This window comes from Sebastes fasciatus, chromosome 17 (assembly GCF_043250625.1).
Source record: "Sebastes fasciatus isolate fSebFas1 chromosome 17, fSebFas1.pri, whole genome shotgun sequence".
NCBI lineage: Eukaryota > Metazoa > Chordata > Actinopteri > Perciformes > Sebastidae > Sebastes > Sebastes fasciatus.
In genome coordinates, this window is record NC_133811.1 from 9,408,740 (window position 1) to 9,436,090 (window position 27,351).

Below are 27,351 nucleotides of genomic sequence, written 5' to 3' on the forward strand. Positions count from 1 at the left end.
AGAGAGAAGATTTGAGACACTCTTGAAATAAACAAAATTCAATTTTAATCATGTCTGTTGGGACACTGGGTCACCGCAGCAGCAAAATAGTAACAGCATTCATCAGTAAGAGCAGAGTAAATGAGGGTACAGAGTGGAGCCAAACATGTACGGTGTACTCTGGAGCGAGTTAACGGAGAAATATAGGAATGGAAAGTATGTTAGACAGGTAGGCTGCATCCATTACAGCATGTATGCAGGGGCAGCATGCAACAGCAGCAGAGCACGAAGAGTAAAACAGAGAATTGAAAAGATAATACGTTTATTTAATCATACTGGGAAGGTAAATGATGCATATAACATGTAACAAAACAAAAGAATATGTTGATAAAAGATGTGAAATAACAGCACCTCGTTCTTCCAGTTGCGTCCCAGGAAGTGCTCGGCGACGTGGGCAGGTAAAACGTTCTCCAGCAGAACCCTGTTGAGGTTCTCCATGGTCTCGATCTCCTCGCACTCCCTCTTGAACTTGTCCCTCCACAGGAAGTCCAACCTACAGTAATATTCATTCTGTTACAGGAGGACACAGAGTAAAGAGACACCTGTGTCATTCACACCCAGCACTCGGCTCCAGAACTACAGGCCACAGAAGAAACCTACACCAAGATCAGGGCTGGGCGACATCACAGAAATCTTCTATCATGACATAGGTCATTTCATATCTCAATAACGATATACAGTATATCATGATACAGCGAGTTTTCTGGTAAGTCAATAAATAAATAGTCTAGGAAAACTGTCATAGTATAAATACAAACCATATGTATAAAATCTGAGTAAAAAAAGTAATTATGTGAAATAGCTACTATGGGGACTAACATCATCACACATGAATACAATGCAGTGTTTTGAATGCAGTATAAATGTGTTATTTCCGCCCATAAAAACTAAAATGGTGTATTTGAATATTTCTGCATACTGGGGTTACTAAACAGTCTTGGAGTTGCATAAATTAGGTAACACTGTAAAGCTGACTCTTGGGGATCCAATGAGCCCAACTGTATTCATGTGTGATGATGTTAGTCCCCATAGTAGCCATTTCATTGTAGTGAGACCATTTTTTGGAAACTTGACGTCATTGTATAAAATGACCTGTGGTGACCTCTAGGATAATCACAGCCTCATGAAACTTTACAACCACAAACTACAGACCTAGAGCATTCAGAGGATGGATGGCTTTCCTAGCTAGATTGACAATAAGAGGGTTTCTGAGCAGTTTCCAGAACAGAAGTGCTCGCCGTCTAATCACTGAAAAATGCAATTCTTGCAGAAATCTCCAAATGTCAAAAGTTTTTGATCCCAAATCACAGCGTTTTTTTTTTTCTATGGTGTTCCTCAACGTCTTGGTGTCTTAATGTGGTACTCTGAAGGGATTATTGATCATCTCTATCAATTTTTAATAATAAATGGTTAAATTTAGCGCCAAATCTGAGTAACAAATGGTATCAACCCAAAAAATGCTGCAACAACTTATGACACATAATAGAGCAAGGGGATGGCCATCATACACTTATATCATCATGTTTCTTGCTCTTATACACTTAAACAATTTATTTTAATTGATTAATTCATTATTTAATTTGTTTTATTAATGAACAGAACAACTTGAAACACAGTGCTACATCTCAAATTAATCTTCAGGATCCCAGCTTTCAGATGATGTACACCACTTCTATACGACATCTACTGTTGACTATTCATCTCTCCCTGAATATCCCCCACTTCCAGCTACAGAAATGTGTCCATGATATGAGTGTTTCTTACAGAGATCGGCCGCCTTTATTCTGTTCTAATAATCTGCCACTAAATGGAAAACGTATAGGATTTCAGTCTAACCAACTGAAACTAAAAGGCTTGCTTGGTATTCATAGAAAATTAATGTCCCAATAAAGATGACGAAACAGTGTGAGAAGCTCCGCTCTCATTGCTCAAGGAAATAGTAAGCAGACAGGAAGGACTGTTTTGCATAAAAGGTAGCCACCGCTTCTTCTTCTTCTTCTTTTTTTTTTTAATGTTTGGGTTATTCATGCTTGAGGGTGTTTTCTATCTATCGAGGTCAAAACATCCCGGTTGTGCATTAGATGGGGTCGCCTGAACGCACCATCGTTATGCTCGTATATATCTGTCTACCTGTGGGCTGGCCCCTACAGAGTGTGTATGGATATGTGGAAGCGCTTTCAGTCTCCTGTGAGATATATTTCATGTGTGTAGTTAGCAGTCTGGATGATGTATGTGTGCACTGAATATTTTTCTCCCTTGAGATGAAAGTGGTGCCAATTTAGAAGGCTCCAACAGCCCATACTGCTCTGTGCTGTAGCGTTGATCGCCTGAGGCTGAAATAGACAATATACTGCAGATAGTTAGTCTCCACCGTTTGTGTATGTGTATATATGTGAATATACAGTTTGAGCACTTCTCTTCTCTTGTGGAGAGAGGAAGTTCGTTGGAATCTAGAAAGTAGGGCGTTTAGAAACCAGCTAACAAGCCTGTAAATGAGCTTTGCTCCATCGCGCATCTGTTCTTGAGGGATGAATTACAGATGCATTCGTTCTCCTAACCTGCTTTTCTCCACCCTCCGACTAACTGGCGAGAAATGGGCTCATTAGAGATGACGAGGAAAATTTTGCAAGGCAAATTTGATAATAGCAGGATAAAAGCATGTAAAATGGATTGCTCCTAGACCTTGTGGACTGACGGATTGACGCACTTCCGCGTCGAGGGCTTCGGGTGACGCCACTTCTGACACCTTTTGACCTGTTTTTCCAGAATAATTTTTGAGGATAATTGATGAAGCGTTTTTACCGCTCTAATTTATACCCAAACAGCATCCGGAAGGACGAACCCAATTACCCCTGAAAGACCTTGATAAGAGCGCAGCCCGGAATAAGATGTGACGGCAACAGAAAAGAGTTTACCACAACAAAGTTGTGTTTCCAAAACAAATCCTTCCCTCCCTTCTAGTGACCCAGAATGAGAAACAACACATGGAGCTGTTTGGAACCGACTGTGGCTCTCAGGGGAGCCCCGGTTTTGGGCACAGAAGCTCTGGGGGGAGTCTTTCTGTCCAGAACATCTGTTTTGAGGTCAGAGATGATGGATGGTACCCCACAAAAAGATAGAACACGCACACCAAATGTGTGTCGGCCGAGTTTAGCTCTCGTATGAAGGGAGGATGGTGGACACGGAGGAGATGGAGGCAGTGGGCCAGGCTGGCTGCTCAAACACCACAAACATGTCCGTCTGAATTTTGATCTTTGAGCATTTTGAGCCAAATCCTTGAACGCAGCTTCAAGTGCTTCCAAATTTTAGATCATTTCAATCCCACTGGTATCAAGGGTCTTGAAAACGTCTCTCCTTTTCAGTAAAGCAACATTCTGTGCCAGCACTGAATGACCTATTAAGCTAGATATAACTGTAGTGACTCTGGTAAAGTTATAACTTACCGTAAAACTTAAATCAAAAGCGGAACCCCAATTATCCCTTTTATTCGCCGGGTGTGGCTACACGTTTTGACAAATAAACACAGGTCTCAATTAAACGCTGGTTAACTTTACACATCGTTACGTTGGTTAGATTCTCCACAAATCAATCACCCAATTCATTTTGCGAAAACCATGAGCACCAAATTTAGTCAGATTTATGGTGGTTTTGATTGCTGCTACACCGCCCCGTTAGGTGCGTGCCTCCGTTTATGTTTTTTTTCACCGCAGTGAAAATGTTTTTGAAGGGATAAACGCCTACAAATATGGATTGAAGCAGTGTGTTTCATTGGAATGTGAATTTTGGAAATGATTACATCGACCTTTTTCCAATAAATGTTGACTTTTGGACTGAAGACTGAGACAATTACAGTCAGAGACGCTGAACGCCGCGTCGCTCGTGTGTGTGTGAAACAGAGAGAGAGAGAGACAACCAGAAGGCACGACGCAATGTTTTTGTAAATTATTCATAATAATAATTAGAATGTCATTAAGCTTCAAAGAGTCAAACTATTTGGTACAGCATTAAACAAGAGAGAAGAATAAAAAGTGGCGCCTTTCAAGCGATCATATAGAGTCCAAATATGTGTCCATTCCTTTATTATTTTTATTCCTTTTGTCCGTAAGGGTTCATCAATCAAAGAATCAAAAAGTTTTTTCATTAAAACTAATCCAAGTTGTGAATATTGTCATGTGAAGTCCACTACAAAATAAAAGTGTCCCCACCTTTCTCTGTTTTAGTTTTCACCCCTTTTCCTTTTCGGCAGGCCGGCTCGTCTCTGATGGACAGCTCGGTGTTAACAGGATAAAGAGAGGTGTTGTGTCGGTAAAACTAGCGTCTTTAACTGATCGGAGCTACACCAAATTAATGATTCATAACTGATATGTTATGATAGCCTAATTTTTATACAAGTAATATTCATACTGGTTTAAATAAACTGTTTGATAGTATTTCCCATCTTTGCTCTAAGAGTTTATTGCGAAAGGATTAAAGGCCTGTCGCAAATACAGGCCGGTTGAGTTCAGTGATTGAAGCAGTTTTAGGGTATATTGAAAATATAAGCTATTACTATATCTAACTATCACATAGAGATGTCTAGTTATGTCATTGTGGTGGCCACTTTAAGCAGACTACTTACCTGCCTGGCTAATACCAGCAAGGTGATGAAGAAGATGAAAAGCGACACAGAGCCCATCGTCTTTAGATCCTTCAGCACTCCTGGTCTGGACACAGAGAGAGAGAGAGAATACAGTCATCTGGTGATATTGTATAATCAACAAATCCCATGGAAAAAAACAACAACAATGAATTGGAACTAATAACAAGCGGTCTCGGTCCGCACCAGAGTACGATTACTGCGTTCACAACTGCCCAAACAAACTGCACCAGGGGTTGAATTGCACCAGGGTTTGTGTATGTTAGCATTGTGAAAGCACCCTAAAGCCCATTAACCCTATCGTTGAAGTAGACATGAAGATCACTAGGATAGATTGCCCAATCTCTGCTACTCTGCACTGTATTTAAATTAACAGAAATACACCGCTCCCAAGATTTAAGGAAAAGCACATTCAAAAGTGTTTTAAAAAAATAAAGAAAAATGATCTGCAGTAATGTTTAGCAATTATGATTTGTAAATAGACATTGAAAAAAAAAAACACTGGTACAGTATCAATGGTCTTTTAAATGTTTTCATAGTTACCTATGTCTGTTTATTGATGTTTATGATGTAAAGTAGATGGAACAATAAAACTAAGCGAAACAAATCTCCTTTAAGATTCGATTTATAAGATCTTTTGTTTTTTTGATTTGTCACTGTTAAAGTAGACTATATGTTTGGCATGAATCAACTTGCTTCTACTGGTGTTCATTAGAGGATGATATAAAGTCAAGTCACCAAACTGTGGTGAAACATAAAACCTAACAATTCTACTTGTATGTCCCAGTGATTGGGAACAGCAGTACACTCTTCATGCTAATAAACCAAGGTGAGAAACAAATGCGAGTTGAAAAAAAAAAAAAGTATTTCTTCCCCATGTCTTTCTAACTGCTCTCAAAACTTTTCGCATAATGGGATCTCTTCAGCAGTGAGACTCCGGCTGTCACTCAAATGGGAGGAATTAATGCAGCTCCATCAACACAAACTGCCTGTATCTCATTCTGCCTCTCATCATCGTCCTCTCCGTGGGGGGTTGCACTTGATCGACAGTCATACGGGGATATTGCTACCTCAGCGGTGCTCCGTCCCTCAAGACCTGGTCCGGTCTCATTAGTGGGTTTTAATAGGCTCTACATGCTTGACGGATGCGAGCAGGCTGCAGGGTCAGAGGGGGGGCGGAAGGTTTCAAACAGAGAGCATTGACCTTAAAACTGAGGAGGCGGGTTATTTTTTGGCATTATAGGGCAAAAACTTCATAATAACCTTTCAGCATATTGTAATATAAAGAGGAGGTCTCATTTCCTCTCAGAACACTTGAATTACAATATGCTGAATGGTTATTATGGAATCTTTTGCCCAATGACACCAAAAATATACAGCATACCCAGCTTTAAGTGTGCCTAATAATTTTTTCATTATTACCTAGATTAGAGACGGAGTGTGTGTGTGTGTGTGTGTGTGTGTGTGTGTGTGTGTGTGTGTGTGTGTGTGTGTGAACAGGTACCTATCCAGTGTATCGGTGGTGTACAGCGCTTTGCTAAATCCATCCAGCAAGGAGGCGTGTGTCTGGAGGATGATGATGTTGTAGATCACCACGGCAACGAGCATCACCACCATCTTCAGCTCGTAGTTGATCCTCAGGAACACGGAGCACGACACCAGCCCCAGTATACAGCAGTAGATGAAGTACTGGGGACAGAGAGAGAGACGAAGAAACATGGGGACACTAATAGACTTTTCTACAGAGGTGAAGCACCGTGTGACCTCAGAAACAGAAAAACGCAGATGTGGATGTAAGAAGAAACATGTAAATGTAGCTTTATTTTTTCAGTGTAACATATTGTCAGTGCTGCTCTAACAGTGGTGAGTCAACCAACACAACTGTATAGTTAGGAAACAAGAACAGAACTACAGTTTGAATACTGACATGACACAATATGTCAATATTACAGCATGTTTATGTAATACCAAAGAATGATGGTTGAGTAAGCCTTTAGTGTGTGTGAGAAGGTCTCTACTATGCTTATTAAGAATAAACAAAACAATGAATGAAAGCTTTGAGCTTTAAGAATCACCCTAATTCTCTGAGCACCAATGACGACTACAATAAACATCTCGGCTTCTCTCGGGTGATTCATTTTTTTACTTAGTGTGAAATTATGTCATCAGCTTAACAGCTTTAAAACGGTTATACAGAAGAATGAGAAGTTTCCTCGTCCAAATCGAAAACATTGGCATGGCTGGCTCTTTGAATGATTTTTTTTTTTATGGTAAAGAGACACAGCTATCCCAGAGGATATAGATACAAAAAAAAAAGACAAATTTGCTTGAGGTGCTGCTGTTGATTGCAAAGAAGATGATTACAGTGTTATGGAGAAACGTAAACGTAAAACTGTCCAACAGCGGAAGGAAAGGTTAAAATCAGGGCTGTCAATCAATTAAAATATTTAATCACGATTAATCGCATGATGGTCCATGATTAATCGCGATAAATCGCAAATGAATCACATTTTTATTAGTTTAAAATGTACCTTAAAGGGAGATTTGTCAAGTATTTAATACTCTTATCAACATGGGAGTGGGCAAATATGCTTGCTTTATGCAAATGTATGTATATATTTATTATTGTAAATCAATTAACAACACAAAAAAATGACAAATATTGTCCAGAAACCCTCACAAAAAAAATATGCTCAAATCATAACATGGTAAACTGCAGCCCAACAGGCAACAACAGCTGTCAGTGTGTCAGTGTGCTGACTTGACTATGACTTGCCCCAAACTGCATGTGATTATCATAAAGTGGGCATGTCTGTAAAGGGGAGACTCGTGGGTACCCATAGAACCCATTTTCATTCACATATCTTGAGGTCAGAGGTCAAGGGACCCGTTTGAAAATGGCCATGCCAGTTTTTGCTCTCCAAAATTAAGCCTAAGTTTGGAGCGTTATTTAGCCTTAGGTTTCTAGTTATCGTAGATTTTCTATATCTGTACCTTCATTTAGGTCTAAAACTGAACCTGCTACAGCCTCTGACAAACAGTAACGTCGCCACACTCCCGCGGGTCTCAGGGGGGTAAATAGGTGCACAATATGACCAGGAATGTGATCTAAAAGAGTTAAAAGACATTTTTCATTTCATCTCGACTTCTATTCTTTGGATTCTGTTGTTCAGTAATTAGACTTTCACATATTTACCGTCTTTCCAGCCCATGTTGCTGACCTCTCCCTATAGTACTTACTGGCAGATAAAACTTGTTTTCTACGGTGTTTTCTTCCAGGTAGTCCAGCAGGCTGTCATTAGTTAGATTCACAGGTGGACTGGTTATCAGGACTTCAGGTGGAGTAGGTGTCAGAATGTCCTCCGTGGATCCTCCAGGGTCCTCAACGAAGAACTAACAGACAAAGCAGAAAGGATGGATCACTGAGCTGGCACAGCAGCCACAACTGATTTACATTATGTCTGCAATGTAAAAATGTACCCTGAAGACAAGTTACTAGAGTTTAATGGTCTCTGACTAAAAACTGTTAAATTATGTTTTGATAATGTGGAGAGATAAGCAGAGCTGGATGTAGCTGAGTGCAGTAACACTTTCTATAAAGCCTCTACCTATGGTGCAAGGTTTGACTTACAGGAGAGCACACGTATTCAGAACAATGAATTTAAATCTCTCTATTCAGTCCATGCTACTTTTTCATAATACTTTGTCATAATTATAAATCTAATTAAAGAGATATTTAACCATGCAGTGTTCCACAACCACCTAATGATACATCAGTGAACGGACCACATCCACAACTCTCACCATATTGAAAACGGCCATCACAAGTATGAGAGCAGTGGTCGTCATGGTGAGGACCAATCGCAGCCAGGGATTATTGGTGACGATGATGCTGGAGGAAGTGGGGAACCAGGTTAGAGAGCAGAAGGAGCCCTTCCTTCGCTGCTGAGGATGAAAAGAAACAGAGTGAATGATTAGAACAGGAAGAAGGAGGGAGAAGCAGCAAAAAAATATTAAACAACCCGTAGCAAAATCTCTACCTGCTCATACTACTAGATAATTATACTCCTCTGGGGAATGTGTGGTCTCTCATGTGACTCAAATAATTACCAAAATAGCGGTTAGGTGGAAATCACTCCGTCTATTATTGTTATTCTATTCAGTTATTCACTTTATGATAATCACATGCAGTTTGGGGCAATCATAGTCAAGTCAGCACACTGACACACTGACAGCTGTTGTTGCCTGTTGGGCTGCAGTTTGCCATGTTATGATTTGAGCATATTTTTTTTATACCTGTGAGGGTTTCTGGACAATATTTGTCATTGTTTTGTGTTGTCAATTGATTTCCAATAATAAATCTATACATACATTTGCACAAAGCAGCATATTTGCCCACTCCTATGTTGATAAGAGTATTAAATACTTGACGAATCTCCCTTTAAGGCACAATTTGAACAGATAAAAAATGTGCGATTAATTTGCGATTAATAGCGATTAACTTTGGACAATCATGCAATTAATCTCGATTCAATATTTGAATCAACTGACAGCCCTAATTTTATTATAATACTATGCATTTATTTTAGTTATTTTTATTATTATTATTATTATTATTTATTAAAGAAATATTTTTATTATTTTATTTTAAATTTTTTAAATTTATTCTCCATTCACTTTCTTACCATTATTATACTTATTATTATTTTTTTTCTTCTCTTTTATTTTTATTTATTCATTTATTTTTTCTCTTCTTTTCTTTCCCCTCATATAAAAATATTGCTTTTAGATTGTGTTGTGGCATGCACTTGACCTGGTCATTGGTATTGCGTTACGAAGCGTGTGTTTTGTTTGGCAAGTCAATAGATAATAATAATAAAAGGCAGAAAGTAAAGTATAGGACCAAGGCTCATCTATCACATACATGCCAAACATGGACGTGCTTCATTTAAAATCAACTAGAGAAGTGAAATTATGTTTAGTTGAAAAAAAAAAGAGAACTTTTTTGTTTTTATGCAGGAGTTTTGACTGGAAACACATCTTCCTTAGATTAGAGTATAATCCTGGATATTGTGTCCCTTCCTGTTCCTACTTCAAATTATTGTCAAGTATATATGAGTGTGACAGTTTTCTCTTGTTCTCATCTTTCAGGACAGCATGTTCATACTTCAGTATGAGCTCCAACAGGGTAACTCTCACACTCCTTGTCCTTGTATTTGTGACACTGGAGTAGTCTGTCTAGATGAAAATTAGTCTGACTCACCACATATGGGTACGGCCCCGATCAGACAGAGTGCGTTTTAGCGTTTATCTGCTCTGTGCGCCTCGCGTTTTTACAGAAGCACCATGAATGCCTCGAATTGAAAAAAATTCAACTCACAGCAGAAAAGTGCCCAACGTCATTAGCATTTTTTCTCATTGTGATGACTTTTGCTGAATACAAGGAGCCATATGAATTTACCAATCGTAGTTAACATGATCTGAACAGCAAGCAGCAGGAGGAAAGTTAGTGTGGTACTTGACATTTCAGGTAAATTGTTTTCATTCATTATAACTGTACTATCAACTTTTTGGGTCTCGTACAGTTCATTGTTTTTAAAAAAGGTAATGATAGCACTTATTTGGTGGTTGCCTAGCAACATATCAAATAAAGAGACGTACCAAACTGCAAAAAATGTTCTGTCTGATCAGGCAACAAAAAGGCAGTGTGGTCATTGGCCGCGTATTCTACCCTTATGGTAAATGTCCATATAGGCATTTTTAATCGCGAGTGATCGCCTCACTTCCCAGCATTGGACGCTTGATGGGCTGCCACAAGAGACAAGGCACAAGACAACTGATTGGACGAACGCTTTCTCTCGAGGGCTGCTGCTCCCAGCTTTCAAACAGACACCAACATAGCGGCTCGTTTGGAAACTTTCTTCTTACATATCATGAAAATAGCTCCCCGAAATGTATTTCTGAAAACATTTTATGCGAGAAATAATTCAGGCAGCTGCTAAATCTGTCTTTATTTTAGATCGACAACGGTCAATTTAATAGTTTCTAGGGAGCTTCCAGAGCTGGCAAGCCACGCCGGACGCCCCTGACTTGCATAAAGTAACCTTGACCTCAACTTTAAGCTAATGAGGAGCGGCCAACGTGACGCCACGCTTCCAGAATGCATTGCATGGCTTCTTACATAGACAATGAATGGTAAGCATGGGAAGGACGGAGGCTGTGGACATGTACCATTACGCTATCTGCACTATTTATTATACAAGGGCACCGTCGCTGCATCCTGGCCTTAGCGCCGCCCAAGACAATTGTGATTGATTTAAGGAAATACAAACAAGCCAGAGGGTTTTTCCCCCTCATGCCAGAATGGAAATGTGTAGAGCCAGACCTTTCTTAAGCACTGTGGTCCACACCATGTGGAGATAAATCCGGCTATGCGAGACTAAAATGAAATTACCATTCAACACTTGTTTGCCAAATTCAGCAATGATTCACGAGGACATTACGTTCCCTTCTTCCCGTCGTTAAACAGTGCTAAACGCAGAAACTCATTTAATTTCCAAGAACTGTGTTTGATCACAATCACCGTGTAATGCACTCCTTCACAGATGAACAGAGCACTTCCTTTAATTATAATATGCCTCATTAAAAATAAATGACACTAACCCAACCGGCACATGGACACACACACATGTACAGTATGTTAGACATGGCCTGTTATTAGTCGATAGGGCGCTCTTTCACCAGCCACCACAGCAGCTTTTATTGAGTGTTAAATTGACGGTTAGCACAAACACATAAAACATGATCTCTCTCGGTTTTTATTGAAGCAATGTGTAAAGATGATATCTGGATCAGGGCAGACCCAATGCCTATTGATAACCCCCCATTAATTAGAAGTGACCCACTTACTTACTAGGTAATAATACACTCTTGAGAAGCAAGAGGGAGGAAAATAGGCTTAGTGGAGAAATCATTTATTGATTGTCCATAAAACACTTGTGACAGCTTGGCTTATAGCTGCAGCAGCTTATAAATAACACCCATCCCTCCAGTTGTGCTGGATAACAAACAACAGCAGTGACTTGATGGATGAACTATTGTATGAAGGAGAATAAAAGGTAGATCAGCTCATATAAACCTTGCATGGACCATTCCAAATGTGTCCCAGGCTTTAACAACCAATCAAAAATGGGAGCAAAATCTCAAACAGCTGAGAAGATTACCAATCAATAAAATGAGACAAACAATATACTGTATGTCTAAATCCAGAGAATACAAATGAAAATAGAAAGAAGACACAAAAAAAAAACAGGAATTCCTTCTTTTTCCACAGTAGTTTTAAAGTTAAAAGTAACACTTAATCACCAGCTGATTTATGAAAGGTCAACGTCTTATCATATCTAGTAATAGTACAACAACAGAGATTATCTTGTGAGCTGCTTAATATTGGCTCCACGATTTCCACAGTCATAAGAGACCAAATTTGTAGAGTTGTAGAGAATGCATAAAATCACATAGTGGAGCATTAAAAGTCAGACTCTGCTTAAAGCTGAAGTCAGTAACTTTGAGAAAATATGATAAAAAATATATATATATAAAATAGTCACTATATCCTGACAGTAGTCTATGAGACAGGTAATCTGACGTTCTTCTGCGTTCTCCTATACTCATAATGACATTTGCAAGATTTTGTTACTGTAATGCCTATCTCTCACCTCAAATGTTTTCAGAAACATATTTTAGTGTACTGTTTAGTTGTAAAATTAGAAAGTTTGCTCCGGCCACTAGATGCTGCACTCCCCTTTCCCCCTTCCATTGCACTCACTTCTTAAAAAGTGGTCGCGAGTTCGTTGCACAACCTGCATATTTCCATCCCGTTCTCATTCCCAGGGCGTTAAATACTGAGGCTTTGTCACAGCCATCGGCGTGTGATACCGCCGCACAAGGCACCCTTTAGCACCAGTATGAGACGCATCGGACTTTTTAACTACAATGTAAACCCATCCACGGCAACAGTAAATGCTCAGAGGTTGATGGGTCCAACAAACACGAGGCTTTCGTCCAGGAGACCGCTGTTCGTTGCCCGTGCGTTATGTTTAACTTTCGCGTTACAATCAGCTGTTCGTTCGTGTCCCGCGTTCACAACGTTCAGTTCCATTTTCACTTTAAAAAAGTAGTAGCTTTAAGCCCAACCAACCTTTCCTAAACCTAACTATAGTGGTTTGTTGTCTAATCCCAAAGTGACGCCAAGGGGTAACTGTAGTGGTTTTGATGCTAAAAATAAAGTGATGCCAAGGGGCGTGACAAAGCGTGTTCATATTTCATGCTCGAGTGGAGTGAGATTCAGACAGACGGATTGAATCAATTTTGCAACATTAGCTATAAGATTTATGAGATTCCTGTAACATAATCTATGGTAATCTTAGCCAGTTCTAGTTTATAGTGTATTCATTGATAAATCCATGCAAACCCACCAGAATGTGACCAGCGAAGCAAAGGACCAGGATCAACGCCAACAGCAGGAATGCCAGGCCAAAGGAGATCCCCAGCACAGCAGTTCTGCAACACACAGACACACACACACACACACACACACACACATTACTTCAAACCCTCTTGGCATCTCTCGACCCTCTGCAGTACCATCCAGGGCAATAAATGTATTGAAGTCTCTAATGTATTCTACCTCAGACCTGCGATCCATTTACACTGAGTAAGCAGAACTGTGGGTGGTACAGTAGAGTACTGTATGTGCTTCGCAATGCAGTTACGCTCATGTATCACATCTTCTATGCAGGAACACAGTATGGCTGATTTAAGGATCCCTGCCATAAAACAGATGATGTCACGTCTAAATGTGCGGAATGATGCTGCGACACACTGAGCCAAGATAAAGCGAGTGAGGGAGAGGTGAATTGGACAATCAATGGCCTCTCAGATGCTGAATTACACCTAAAGGCTCCCAGAGGCAGTAAATTAGCATGACCGTGAATTTCTCTCCGCGCCGTTAAAGAGACGACACCCTTTGATTCACCTGATCTATAATCACTACCAGACATGGTGCCCTTTCATCTCGATCTGCTTTTTTAGCATTCTGCCTCTTGCTCCCCTGCCTCCTTTCATTTCAGCGGGGTCCTGTTGATGAGACAGCTGGCGTCAAATGGCTTTTTCGCATCGACCCGCTGCCACAGCTGGAGTTTGCTGATGCGACGGGGACCGTGCAATGCAAATCCTGTGAAGGGGTGCAGACTTACTTGGGCAAGACGAGGACCTGCACTATGAATATACAGCAGAATATGAGGCAGGCGCAGGTGACGTAGTACTTGAAGGCTGGTAACGTTGTGGATCTGTACTGTTGAGAGAAGGCAAAAAATTGGAAAACATTGCAGCAGTGAAAACTTGTTTAGGCAAAATTAACATGAGCATGAACAATATAAAAATAAACCAGACTTCTATGTGGAATGAAGCAAAAATCTATAAATGATGAGAAGAATACAGGAATTTGAGGAGCCTAGACTATGTAAGGGAAAATCGGTGTCCTATATGGTTGTACAGCCTCCTTAATGACTTCTGTTTCACTGACAATTCCATTGATTTGTTTCTCCAGCGAACAATGCTGGCAGGTGTTTTGTATGCATTCGCTTACCTCTTTCTCCAGAGCTTTGTTGTGAAAGAACAATGAGATCCTCTGGATGTCCTCAGACTTCAGCCACTGTCTGGAGACATGAGTGAAACAGATGGTTTCAGACAGTATAGAGGGACCAGGCTCTGGTTTGTGGTATCTGAAAACTATTCTGTAACTCTTCACGGTGCTGTGATGATACTAAGGTATGTATTGGATATTGAATGGGTTTTGATTACTTAAACTTATTACAATTTTAAAATAGCTAAGATTTTACAAAAGACAACACCTCTTTTTCAGTGATTAAAGCCTGAGAGCTTTTTCTTGTTTCCGTGAATAACAAAATACATGGTGATATGCCCATTTTAGTTCTTTTGGGGGTACACTACATTGAAAACAGTAGCTGTGTTTCCATTATATTGTTAAGCAAATTTTAAGTGAACCTTTGAAATGTTGCAAAAATAGAAATGTGAATTAGGCGCATTTCCATCAACTGGTTTGGAGCGAATAAATTCGGCTACAGCGTTGTTTGGTCAGAAATTGGTGCTATAAGCTACGCATGGCTGTAATCCGCCAGTAAAGAGAGTAGAAGAAGTAGAGGTTGCGAACCGGCAACAAAAGAAGTCGCCTTGGGCATCTAACCAAGCCCCCAGGAAGAGCGCGGGGCAGTGAAGCAAATTTTTGTAGTGGCCAAACGGCGGTACTACAACTTTTGTCACGTGATGCCATCGGGCCTAAAAATTATTTTTCCCATAGACTTACATTGGGAAAGAGACGTCCATAAATCACGATAGAAAAATGGAGAGAGGTCTTCAGGAATTTGTTTAAATTGACGCAGACAGCATATACAGCTGATCACTCATGTGAGTCAAATGTTCGCTATGTCAAAACTGCATTGTCATATTTATAAAACAAGATAAAACAAATGGGTTTTGGGCAACAAAAGCAACTGTGACACTTTAAACCACAATACATTCTTTCTTTGATTGACTGACATTTTTTATTTGATCAATGGAGGTCAACTGGTCAACAAGATGTTTTTGTAGATCATTATGGTTCAGTATATAATAACTACAGTACCACAATCAGAGAACTCCTGAAGAGGCTTCTTCTGTGTACATGCTGACTTGATGCTTCTACTACTTAGTGCGGTGAGGACCTTTATTTTAAGTGACTGTGCATGACCTCTGATTGTAAAGAGCGATGCAGTAATAGGACTGCAGACACGATGCTTACTTCTGCGAGTTGATGCCGTCGATGGTGCGAATCATTCGCTCATTGAGTTCCTCCTCAAACCTCCTCCTTTGAGATTTGGACCTAGGATCGAAACATGGACACAGAATAAAAGTTCCTCCCGTATATGTGATGAAATGTTTTAAAGACAGAGTGACGTGTCACGATAATAAATGCGGTATTGCTCCTAACTCACCTTTCTCGTCTCTGGAAGTGGTACTGCCCCATTGGAACATCCTGAAACAGGAATCAGACCATTGATCTATTAATGACGGATATCTGTTGGAAGACAGAGGGAACTGCATTGCACTTACAGTTGTGTTGATCTTGCCATTGTCTGTGGTCATGCTGTCTCGATGGTGGAGGTTGGCGAAGGGTTTGGCGGCGCCCCAGGACTCCAGGTATCGGGTCATTCTGACAGACGCCCTCATCTTCCCACCGTCCAGAGAGGGGCGAGAGCGCACACCCAACAGAGGGCTGTGCCTCTCAGTCTGGGAAAAAACAACAGGAATAGAGAAGGAGTTGAATGACCCGACAGAGTCAGACTGTGTAACATTTGCTGAAACAGTGGTCACGATTGACAAGTATGTGATATGGTGGCACAGGTAGAGAAAATCTAGTTTATTAGCTAGCACATGTTTGAATGGGGTTGAATCACATGTTTTCTGATCGAGGCAGCCCACAAAAAACTGACTGAGTTGTCTTATTTCAGTTTGTGGGTTGGTAGGAGCTCCAGATACCCAAATGTATGAGCACAAGTAAGGCTGAAACTAGTCCTCGAGTAACTCCAATAATTGGATTATTAAAAGTCATTGATGCAAAGAATTTGCATCAAGGCTTTGTTTAATCCCCCCAGCCATTTATTAATATAAATTTTGAATTTGAATTGAATTGAATTCATTGAATTTGAATGAATGAGTTAAAGTTATAGAACCTTTACTGGAATAGCCCATAAGATGCGTACCTTTTTTAAAGTAATTTGAAATTATTTTTTATTCATTTGTTTGCATTTCAGAAAATGTTTTTATTTAAAACCTAGAATGTAATATGGCACTTAAATTAATTAAATAGGTTTAGTTTTGACAGATAATATCATTGTATACAATTTAAGCAATACAAATTCAGATTTTTCTTAAAAGGAAACCAATTGGTCGTCAATTTTACTAGACACATCTTATTTCCTCTTTTGTATACTAACTATTCCTCCTTAATAAAGCAAAAGTATTTCTTATCCGATTACTCGATTAATGGATGGAAAAATCGTCAGAATACTCAATTGCTAAAATAATTGATAGCTGCAGCCCTGTGCACAAGCACTGGAAAAGTGAGATTTTCATGATATGTCCCTGTTAAATCATTTCCTTAGTGCTTTTAAAACATGTTTTGTTAATCAATGCCATGCCAACACGGCCAATTGTGATTAACATAGGTGAAATGAGGAGCATTAAACTGAATGAAAGTGAGCAATGCACAATGTCAATATCATACAGTTAGAGTTTAAACTTATCTAAAATGTCCTGCAATGTACTCTCTCCCAAAAAGTGTAGTTTTCCAAAAAGTCAACGTCACAGCAATTAAAAACACTAGTTGCTAACATTTTAAAAATTATATTTTGGAGTAAAATTGAATACATATTTTTCTGGGACAAAAAAATAATAATACATGGAGAGAAAGTGAGACCACGTAAGTTAACATTCAAAACACATTAAGCTGGTAACTCATAACTTACTACAAAACATCACATGCACAAGCCTCATTTGACCAAGCTGATCTTTTACGTGTAGAAAAATAAATAAATATTTCAGCAGCAGTCCGTACTAAAGGGACTAGGTACTTTGGGAGCAGTTGTCAATTGACGTGTTTGTACTTAAAACAATTTTAGAGAATGATGCAGCGCTCCTTTTATTTTGGCATGTATGCTGAGTGCTTCTCTCTGACAAACACCACACCACTTTACTGCAGACAGAAACATTTCCCTGCAGAAAGCCAGACAGCAGTGAAAGGGAACGTTTATGCCAAAATGGAGCAGTTAAAATCCAGGAGGATTAGTCAGATGATGTTCCTTGTTCCAGTCCTCTGATAGAGACAGGTATTGTGACTGACCAAAACATGGCACATAAGCCTATAACAATTGAAAAAAGACTCTGTCCATAATGGTGGTTTTCATTTCCTGCGGGTGCACTGAAGAGGTCTGACAGTGACAATCAATGACAGTGACAGTGGAGATGACACATCCTGTGATCCATACTCCATATTTGGCCTTGATCCACTCAGGGCTTCTTGAAAATGTCACAGAGCACCCCGAGCCTTTTTCCAATATGTGATATCAGGATATTGAAAAGATATCTCCAGTAAACAGAGGATAGAGAGTATAGCATCTTGTCATATTTTCAAGAGACCTCCTCTAAGGTCATGTAATGATGTTGTATGAAGGTAGGTTAGGCCTAAAACTGCTGGTTTACTTAATTACTGTTGGGCTGCAGGGAGTCAGAATAAATTAGGTCTCTCTACTCAAGTGCTGCTACTCTGGATTCCAGAACGAAGTTGAAAAACAGGAGTGCCAATCTGTCATGAAATGCACTAATATACTGCAGAGAACAGAGAGTGCTATTAACAAGGCCAGCTGATAACATGCAGCTTGTATGACTGCCAAAATAAGCTCTTCTTCAAAACGGAACCACAGCTGGTGGATGTTGCCCACTGATAAATGTGTCAACATATGTTCATGCTTGTTGGACTGAAGATGTTACACAGATAGATAGATAGATGGATAGATAGATAGATTAGCAACAATAGGTGAACGTCTTGTTTCAGTTCAATGAACATCTGATACTCCTGCATGCTAAAATAACACAGAAACTGGAATATTCTGCTACTGAGCTGTATTATATATTTAGTCCGTTTTAATCAAACTCTGGTGCGGTTCGTTTGGGCAGTTCTTAACGCAGTAATCGTACTCTGGTGCGGACCAAAACAACTGGACCGAAACTGCTTGTGAGAGGTGGCCTCGGATCGTTTCAAAGCTTGTTGAGATGGACACAGGTAAACAACAGGTTAACATGAGAGGTCTGACCCGAAGTCCGATGTTTGCTTTACATCTGGGCCGAAGAGAACATACAGGATATGATAAATAAAGTCCACAAAAATCGTGATGTTTATAAAGTCATTCCATATAAACTGGAGGAGAAGGGATTTGTGTGCAGAGTAGATCAGTGCCGAGTCAAAGTAAAAAAAACTTTGACGGCAATATATCAAAGTCTGAGATTCCCTGCATAGAAGTGGCAGCTCTTGAGATGAAAAAGATAAATTCGCTCCTTCGTACACGCCCCTTTAAAGTGATGTGATGACTTAAAGGGAAAGCTATCCTCAGTCAAGCTCTTTGAAGAGGAATCAGAAGATGGAAAGGAGAAGACGAAAAAGGAGCCAAAGGACCAGATTTGGAGGAATCGATGCTGAAAAAGACACCGTGACTTCTTGTGTCACTGGTGGCATTTTTCAAAAGATGCACTAGAAAGCATAAAGGCCTTCATTCTTCAGTAAAAAGAGATGCCACTCAGAACCCTGAGGTCTATGAAGCAAGCAGACAGTGAACACAGTGTGCCTGGAGGAGAAGAACTGAAGGCCTTAGTGCAGATATTTAAGGGGGTGGGTGCATCTTCGCCAAGTTATGGAGGGATTAGAAAGGCAGAGGACTGTTTCGTTTGCCAAGCCAAAAAAACATTGAGCACAGACCGGATGCCAACAACATATTCTATATAGAGATATTCTTAGAGTTCACAGAGGAGGCAGATCTCTTAAATGACCTTAACCAGCCCGCCGTGTCCTGGTTTGACAGGAGGAGCTGCACGATGCCTCAAACTGTGAAAAAGGGACTTCACTTCCAACATTATCTTCTCTCAGCAGAGCGACTGACTGAACACCTGGAGAGATGTTGTTCATTTGATAACATACTGTCATTGGTTCACTGCACACAATCATTATTTTCTTATACTTGACATGTTGTTTTGCTGCTTACTGGGCTCTTCTTGGCAGGATGAGAAGGTGGCGTGGGATTTTTTTTGTGTGTAAACCTGGCCTGCACATCGACAACGTTTGTAAAGCAGCGTTGTTGTCCATGGTGCTGAAAATACACCCTCGAATTTTTGGATTCTAGCTCATTATATCGACTATAAATGACGTGAAAACACAAGTCATGACTCAAAACACACAAACTATAAGTAATTACTGCTGCTGCAAACTGACAACTATTGCATGTGAATGTTCGAACCGGATCATAGAGACAGAGGGGAAAACAATCGGTGCCAACAATATGCAACCAAAGGCTGAAACACTAACAAAGATGCCTGTAGATAGCTAAAAACATCAGATTTCAGCATGTAAAAGGAATATTTTAGCACCCTCTGTCCACCGGGGGTTCAGTCGATAACGAAAATGTTGATGATTGATGATGAAGTTAGCTGTAATCAAGCTACTGTAACTAGCTAAGGCACTTGCAAACATAATACAGTATAGCTTTCTGATTCATCCACATTTCACTATAACACAAGTTGCATACTTTCAAAATGCCTTAACTTAACTTAAACAAATATAGTTAGCCTGAAACTGAATAAATGTTTGCTGCACATGTCGGCATACTGAGTGCCAGGATCCACAGTTTTCCAATTCTTGCAGCTGATGCCTCACTTTTGTCTTCTTAAAGGCTCAGTTTTTCAGCTTGGCAGCTTATAAAAACTTAGTTCTGGGTTCTTTACCCTGTTGGTTGTGCAGCATCCCATCACACAGCAGCTTTAGGTTTTTTTTCTGTTATTTGCTAGCGGACAGAATTGACAAGGAGACATCTTCACGCAATACAAGTAAATGAGAGTGATGAATTGTTTCCCCCCTCTGGTGTGGGTGGGATTAATTGCGCCCTGTCTCTATAAATGATGACATATACAGTACAGGATAATGTAGAGTGAATATAATATATTTGCTGCCCTGTGAAAAATATTCTTGCTTTCAGCTTTGCGACCACACATTTTCAGCTAATCCACTGGGTTTTTAAACAGTTTATTACCTCCGCCAAGGTGGTTTTATTTTCGGTTTGGTTTGTTTGTCAGCAGGATTATGGAAAAACTACTGGCCTATTTATGAGCCAATGCCGAACCCATTCAATGTTGGTGCGGAACCGAATCACGGGGAGGATACTAGGGCGGGGTATCGGTACTTGATACCTTTAAGGTGTCAGCGGAAACAACCCAGTACCAAGTAGTATCGAAAACTCTCCAGTCAAATGATACCTGCAATCGATCCGTTTTATGCCCAGATTTAGAAAAAGATGACTATTCTGCTCGCAGCCAACCACCACAAGCGTTCTTCGATTTATTACGTGTGATTATGACGTCTTTTGTTAGAGTAACCCCTTTAACTGTGCTTTCTGATTTTATGTGAGTGTATAGGACCATGTAGGTGATGGTATCTGACCTTGGGGTTGATGACCAGGTAGGTGACCACTCCATGTTCTTTCAGGTAGGAGTCTCGGCTCGGTCCGTCTCCAGGCTCCACCTTATAGGAACCCTTCAAATGCTCCAACGTCTCCGAAGAGATGTGGACCCTTCTGGAGATGAGACAGGAGGGGATAAGAGGACAGATGATGAGAGGTTGAAGGGATAGTTTAGGTGTTTTGAAGTGGGGTTGTATGAGGCACTTATTCAGTGTATTACCTACAGTAGATGACGGTTAGCACGCCCTCCCAGTTTGGAGAAGCAGAACGGAGTACCAGCACGGGAGCAAAGCAATATACTGTACTGCTGTGGACGGGGTCGGCAGCAAAACATATTTTAGCCACTTAAAAGAAAGACTCACCTAAAAATCTATTTAAGTGTACACTATATTTAGAATATTTTCACCACTTTATCTTGCCGTCAGACAGCCCTTTCCTTCTCTTTTCCGACGGGGAACTGAACTATAAGTGAAACTTATATACACTCCATTGACAAAAACAGTATAGATAAAGGCCTTTACACACAAGGGCCATGACGAATAAACAACACGAAAATGCAAAATACTCATCTGTGAATATTATTTGTCTAGGGGCTTTTATTGTGAAAGGTAACAACAGAAGGAGTGGAACTGGTATGCGCTGCCTTTGTCAAGGTTGAAAGGAGTAATAAAGTTTGCAGTCTTGGTTTGGACTACGGAGCCTCCCTGTTGTTCTTATAAATATAGCTGCAACTCAACCCGTTCCGCACAATGTGATTGGTTGATGCCCTGCAAAAAATCGATGTTTCGAAAACACATTACTTTGCTTTTTCGCTGTGTAATATTCCTGTTCTGTGTTTAAGTATGCATAACAAAAACAACAATTCGGAGAAATATATTGATGTGCAAAATAATTGCACAAAAAAACGCTGCCGGTGTGGAAAGGCCTTTCGGGAAAATATTCTAACTGTAGCGTACACTTAAACTGATATTGATTTTTCAGATGGGCCTTTCTTTTAGGTGGATGTGGCCCCTGTAGACAGCAGTACATCGCTTTGCTCCCGTGCTGGTACTCCTGTCTGCTTCTCCAAACTGGGGGTGTGCCTACCGTCATCTCCTGTAGGTAAATACACCGACTATGGATAAGTACCTCATACAACCCCACTTCAAAACACCTGAACTATCGCTATAAGAGCTTGCGTCATTGTGCCATCATCAGCTCTCTCAAACATGTTATTTACTTCCCAACTTTATAACACCAACAACCTGCAATTCTCCCTTTTTCTGCCTTGTTTGCTACCCTTGCAAAACAGAGAGGGATGGAGATGTGTTTTCATATGTTCTTTCCAGCGGGCATATTTTTTCGATACCTTTCAGCAGGCATGAGAGGAGACAAAACCATTAGCAGCCCAGTGAGACAACGTGGTGGTATTGGAGAGCTTATTTTCTGTGTAGCAGACACATAACCACCAGCCAATTTCCCCCCATGCTTGTTACAGTGCTAGGATGGCAGAGCTGATGCCCACATAACAAATGTAGAGCTGATTGGTCAAATGAGATGGCTGTAATTGACTACAATTTTTATAACAGGGTAGAATTAGAACAGACATATATCATGTGATTCAGGTCAGTCTGTAAACATGCATTTCCTGATGCAAGATAGGAAAGAGTCAAGGAAGACATGATTGATACTGTAGACTTGGTGGTATATATAAATATTTTCAGCTGAGAGTTGATTGTGTTTGTTCTTGATGCTGCTGGAACATGTCAATATGTTGTTCCCTCAGGTGTATCTTCATATTTGGATTTAAGGGGGTGGTTTACTGGGGTTTCAGCCAATATTAATTTTAGAACACTGATATGAACATTTTCTTTAGGTTGGCCTGGCCGATCTATTTTATTTCATGCAGTGCCTAAATTGGACCAAAACAGGTGCCACTACCTAATTCAGCAGCTTCATGACATGAACATTGCACGTGTCTTGGATATATTTATATGCATATGTAAGTATGCTTCAAAACTTCAAATGTATTTTTGTATGCATTTCATTACATACGACATTTCCAAAGTTTGTTCATAAATGTATTTGGTTAATAAAAACACTTTTTTATGTCGCTATTTATACAAATCAACTTATAAATCAAATATAATATTGCATATACTGTATGCGACAATTAAACCAACTGAAAATATGATATCTGTTGGCCTACAGTTTCAATTGGATACCAAAGGCAAGTCCGTAAAGTACGGATTTATTTAGCTCCAATGATGCAGTCACATCAAATGTGGTTTGAAGTAGGATACAGTGTGTCAAATCAACATAAATTGAGTATAACTGAAAACGTATTATTTAAATTTCTTCTTTTATCTTCTGGTAAATCAACATATCCCTCTTGCAATAATGGTATATACATATATAGCATGACAGAACAAAGAGGGAGAGAAGAAAAAGTATGAGAATAGTATTTAACTTATTTACATTGTTGCATTGGCTCAGACCTGAAAACATGCAAGCCTTCAGTGCTTTGTTGTTATACTTTTCTGACATTCAAATTTCGATAAAGGCAGATGAAAACTGACTTATAGTTGAAGGATATGCACACAGTAGTGCAGCAATCAGGTGCACTGTGCCCATGGTGCGGAGTGTCACTGCCGCCACAGTAGTTGGCAGCTGACGGGGGAGGCTCGGTGGTGGTTGGTGCCTGCAGCCTCAGAGTTATTTGCACTGCAGCTAGCTACTAACGGCACACTTACAGCAGCAGCATTCAGAAATATCATTTTAATCTATGCTGCGGTCTGCACCGGCTTCGTGCAAGATTAAATTTACTTTGTTTTTATTCTTTTTCAAATTAATAGCCAATGAAGGAAAAGGAAAGTGATAATACGAATAATAATCACAATCTTAGTCAAGTCATATTACTTGGAAAAAAATAAACTAATAATAATAATAATAATAATAATAATAAACAAAAAAAAGTGGGGGCGAATACGCTGGACACCTTAATGACATATAGACCAATAAACAAACACCAACAGTGACAAAAAAAACAACATTCAAGAGTGGACATGGACACATTTATATAACCAGACAAATATCAACAATGACAGAAAACAATGAGCTGACTAACATAGAACAGAGACGTAGAAAATAAGGTCCCTTTTTGTTCAACTGAAGTGTTTATTTCCACTTAGTACTTGTAAACGCAGTTAGGTCTTTTCAGACGGTGTGTAAAATCAGTTGACAAAAATCAGAAGTGCCGGTACTCAGTACCGGTGAGTACTGGCCCATTTAAAGCGCTGATTTCATGTTGATTATTGAAAAATCTGAGAGCAAAAAAGCAATATACCCCATTCTTTTAAGAGTGAAAAGCCTCCTTGAGACACTAACTCTCCACTGAAACTCATGATAATGATACTACGGTGCTGCCGGCCTCTGGGACTCGCTCACTTCTACTTTAGGCCTCATGGAGCTGCAAGCGGAGCAGATGGGAATTCACTGCTAAGTGCAACTCAACATCAATCACTGAGAGAGCAGGAAGTGTTAGTGAAATCCCAAAGCATAGCTCCCTGTCTGCTTTACAAACTTATACTGGCAACCTAGTTTGCCAACTGCACAACAATTACAAGGATTTGCAAATCAGCGCTGCAAAAGCAATGAGATCAAGTGAAACGTTATTTGAAGTATTGGTTATATCTTACCCTGGCACACCTCCCGCCTCCATGTGATTGGCTAGCGTTACGTCATGTGACCACACATCATATTGCCACTTGCGGAGGCCAATCACACCACACAGCACATTCCCAGAATGAACACCAACACGCATGTTGATATCGACTCCGGTGGCATCTCGGACCTTCCTGTGGAGTACAGAGCAGAATTAATCTTTAAAGGAGTAATTCACTAATTAGGAAAATGTGCTTTATTTACTTTCTTTCTGAGAGTGAGATGAGAAGATCAATATCAATATCAATATCAATCGCAAAGTTGAGTACAGAGCTGCAGGGTTGGGGGATGTGAAAAACCCACTGAGATGTAGCATCTAATTCTCAAGAGGATCCCAATACAAAGAATCCATTGTATCTCATTTATTTAATCTGTACACAAACAGAGATGTAAGCAGGGCTGTACCAAATAGTTTTAAAGCTTTATTGACATTCAAATTCTAAATCAACATTCGAATGCTGCATAGTTTATTATTATTATTTCTTTTACATGTCTATTCTTTGTGTTCAAACCTGGTATTTCTACACAGTTGCAGATGAAGATCAGGCAACACTAATATTAATAGTGTTATACTATTTGTAGAATTAGATTCCAGTGATGGCAGTCTCAATCTCTAGTTTCAAGTCTACTTCAATACAGCATGATGTTCCTTTAGTAAATTATGGTCCCATTTAGGGTCAAATAGACCATAAAGCAGGGGATGCGTTAGGGTTTGGCTACCTTGTGATTGACAGGTCGCTACCACAGGCCGCAGTAGCTCAGGCCACAGGGACTTGGTTTGGCTTGGGTTCAAGTCCCCGCATGGACCAAGTACCGAGTGTGAACTGGTAGCTGGAGAGATGCCAGTTTGCCTCTTGGGCAAGGCATCAAACCCCCAAGCAGCCTTTCAGCATCTCTCCATTAATGCATGTATATAGGTCCTGTTTGTGCATGTGTGTCTTTCAGGCGTGTGTAATGTGTGTAAAAAAATAACAGAGTGAAAAAATTGAATTTTTGAACTTTCCCAGTGTGTTTTCATGAAAGTTAACTGTAACATTTTGGTCGCCTAAAAATGTCTTATTCAGCCAAAACCAAGATGGCGATGGCCAAAATGCTGAACTTGAGGCTTCAAAACGGCAGTCTACAAACCAATGGGTTTTAGACTACGTCCACCTCTTATATACAGTCTATAGTCCGCACCTTGGCCTACATGTATTTATGTTGACGAAACTGATAAGTTACATTCATTAAAGAAAATGTATTCAATAGACAAAGATTAATTTATTTAATCAAGTTAATCGCTTTTTTCAAACTGTGGATTTTATTCCAGGATTTTTATATATTTTTAGGATGATGACGTCATAAAATATGACGACAAACATTCAAAGCTTCATTCTTAAATCTCAATAAAAGCTTTGAATGTACATTCGGTACAGCCCTGGATGTAAGACAATTTTACTTGCTGAAACTGTTTCTTGGCTAATCAAGCACATTCACCAAAATGTTGAACATTTGAGCCAGTTAGGGACCGCCATTACCAAAGCTGCCAGTAACTAGTATTATATTTTGTGACATGAGTCAGTGTTTCCTCCAGAATTTAATTTTAGTGTGGTTCGAAAATCCTCCACAACAGCACTGAAATACAGACTCTGCTTCATCATGTCAGAGGTGGACGACACCGAATGGCATCTTTAATCTGATTGTGATTTAAAGGTCAATGCAGGAAAAGCAAAACATATCGTTCCATAAAACTAGTGTGTGTGAGTTCATGCATGAGTGAAAGACACAGAGACAGAGAGCAGAAGGCGGGCGCTCAAAGAGTATAATTTTTTTCATTTGTTTGAAATTTTTTATTTGTTCAGTCGGGAAGCTTATCATATTGAATTCACATTGTGTTTACTCTGGAGTTCAAACAGAGCTGAAATCAAGTCTGGCATTCCTTCTGCTCAATCTGTTTGACAGGCGTGTTTGTTTGTGTTTGTGTTTCCGTTAATGTGTGTGTGAGAGAGAAATTAGCCAGAGAGAGAGAGAGAGAGAGAGAGATCTGGTATTTTACTTGATGGCCTCACACATATCCAAGCCCATCTTCACGCAGTTCCTGGCGTGGTGAGGCAGCGACTCGGGCAGACCAGACACACAGTAGTAACAATCTCCCAGGATCTTGATTCGCATACACTCGTTTTCCTGAAAGAGAGAGCGGTAAAGAGGGGGACACAAGTGTACATTTATCATCAAACTCCATAATCTGTCTAAAATTATCAATATCTTAAAGGGAAACTTCGGTATTGTTCAAGCTATTTTCTCATGTTTTTGTGTCTAACTGACTAATAGGGACGGCAATTTCTGAAATTGGTCCAGCATTGAGGGAGAGCGCTGTAGACGGCAGCTGCTCACGGGCTGCAATATGGTGCTATTGGGGCAAGCTGGCACCGTCATTTATGTCCACTAAAAGTGCTTGCTTTTGTCATGACAGGCTCTGATTGTTATTGTTATTAAGTGTCTGACATTGCTGTGTTGGAGTACAGAAAACGTAGCTTAAGGCTGGGCCACACTAAAAGATTTTTCAAATCTTAACAGATTTTGAAAATGTGAGCGACCCCACACATAACGACATGTCATGATAAATATAACAGTTTTGTTCAGATAGTGTGTGGAGAG

At 39.9% G+C, this 27,351-nt stretch overlaps 1 protein-coding gene across 4 annotated transcripts in view; it reads right to left on the reverse strand.

Moving 5' to 3' along the window:
- Positions 1 to 27,351, reverse strand: part of adcy2b (adenylate cyclase 2b (brain)) — a 78,652-nt gene that overhangs the window by 5,249 nt on the left and 46,052 nt on the right. For 2 of the 4 annotated variants that reach the window (XR_012590750.1, XM_074614540.1), the window contains exons 7-20: positions 26,750 to 26,877; positions 24,690 to 24,848; positions 20,994 to 21,126; positions 15,845 to 16,021; positions 15,727 to 15,767; positions 15,534 to 15,614; positions 14,322 to 14,391; positions 13,930 to 14,027; positions 13,150 to 13,234; positions 8,480 to 8,620; positions 7,916 to 8,068; positions 6,180 to 6,364; positions 4,658 to 4,742; positions 391 to 549 (exon numbers count right to left, since the gene is read on the reverse strand). Coding sequence is in view for 2 of the 4 variants with exons in the window: in XM_074614540.1 (XP_074470641.1) it covers positions 391 to 549; positions 4,658 to 4,742; positions 6,180 to 6,364; positions 7,916 to 8,068; positions 8,480 to 8,620; positions 13,150 to 13,234; positions 13,930 to 14,027; positions 14,322 to 14,391; positions 15,534 to 15,614; positions 15,727 to 15,767; positions 15,845 to 16,021; positions 20,994 to 21,126; positions 24,690 to 24,848; positions 26,750 to 26,877 (1,695 nt within the window). In the remaining 2 variants the exon portion in view is untranslated. The remainder of the gene's footprint in view (positions 1 to 390; positions 550 to 4,657; positions 4,743 to 6,179; positions 6,365 to 7,915; positions 8,069 to 8,479; positions 8,621 to 13,149; positions 13,235 to 13,929; positions 14,028 to 14,321; positions 14,392 to 15,533; positions 15,615 to 15,726; positions 15,768 to 15,844; positions 16,022 to 20,993; positions 21,127 to 24,689; positions 24,849 to 26,749; positions 26,878 to 27,351) is intronic. The other 2 variants (XR_012590751.1, XM_074614541.1) reach the window with 2 other exon arrangements.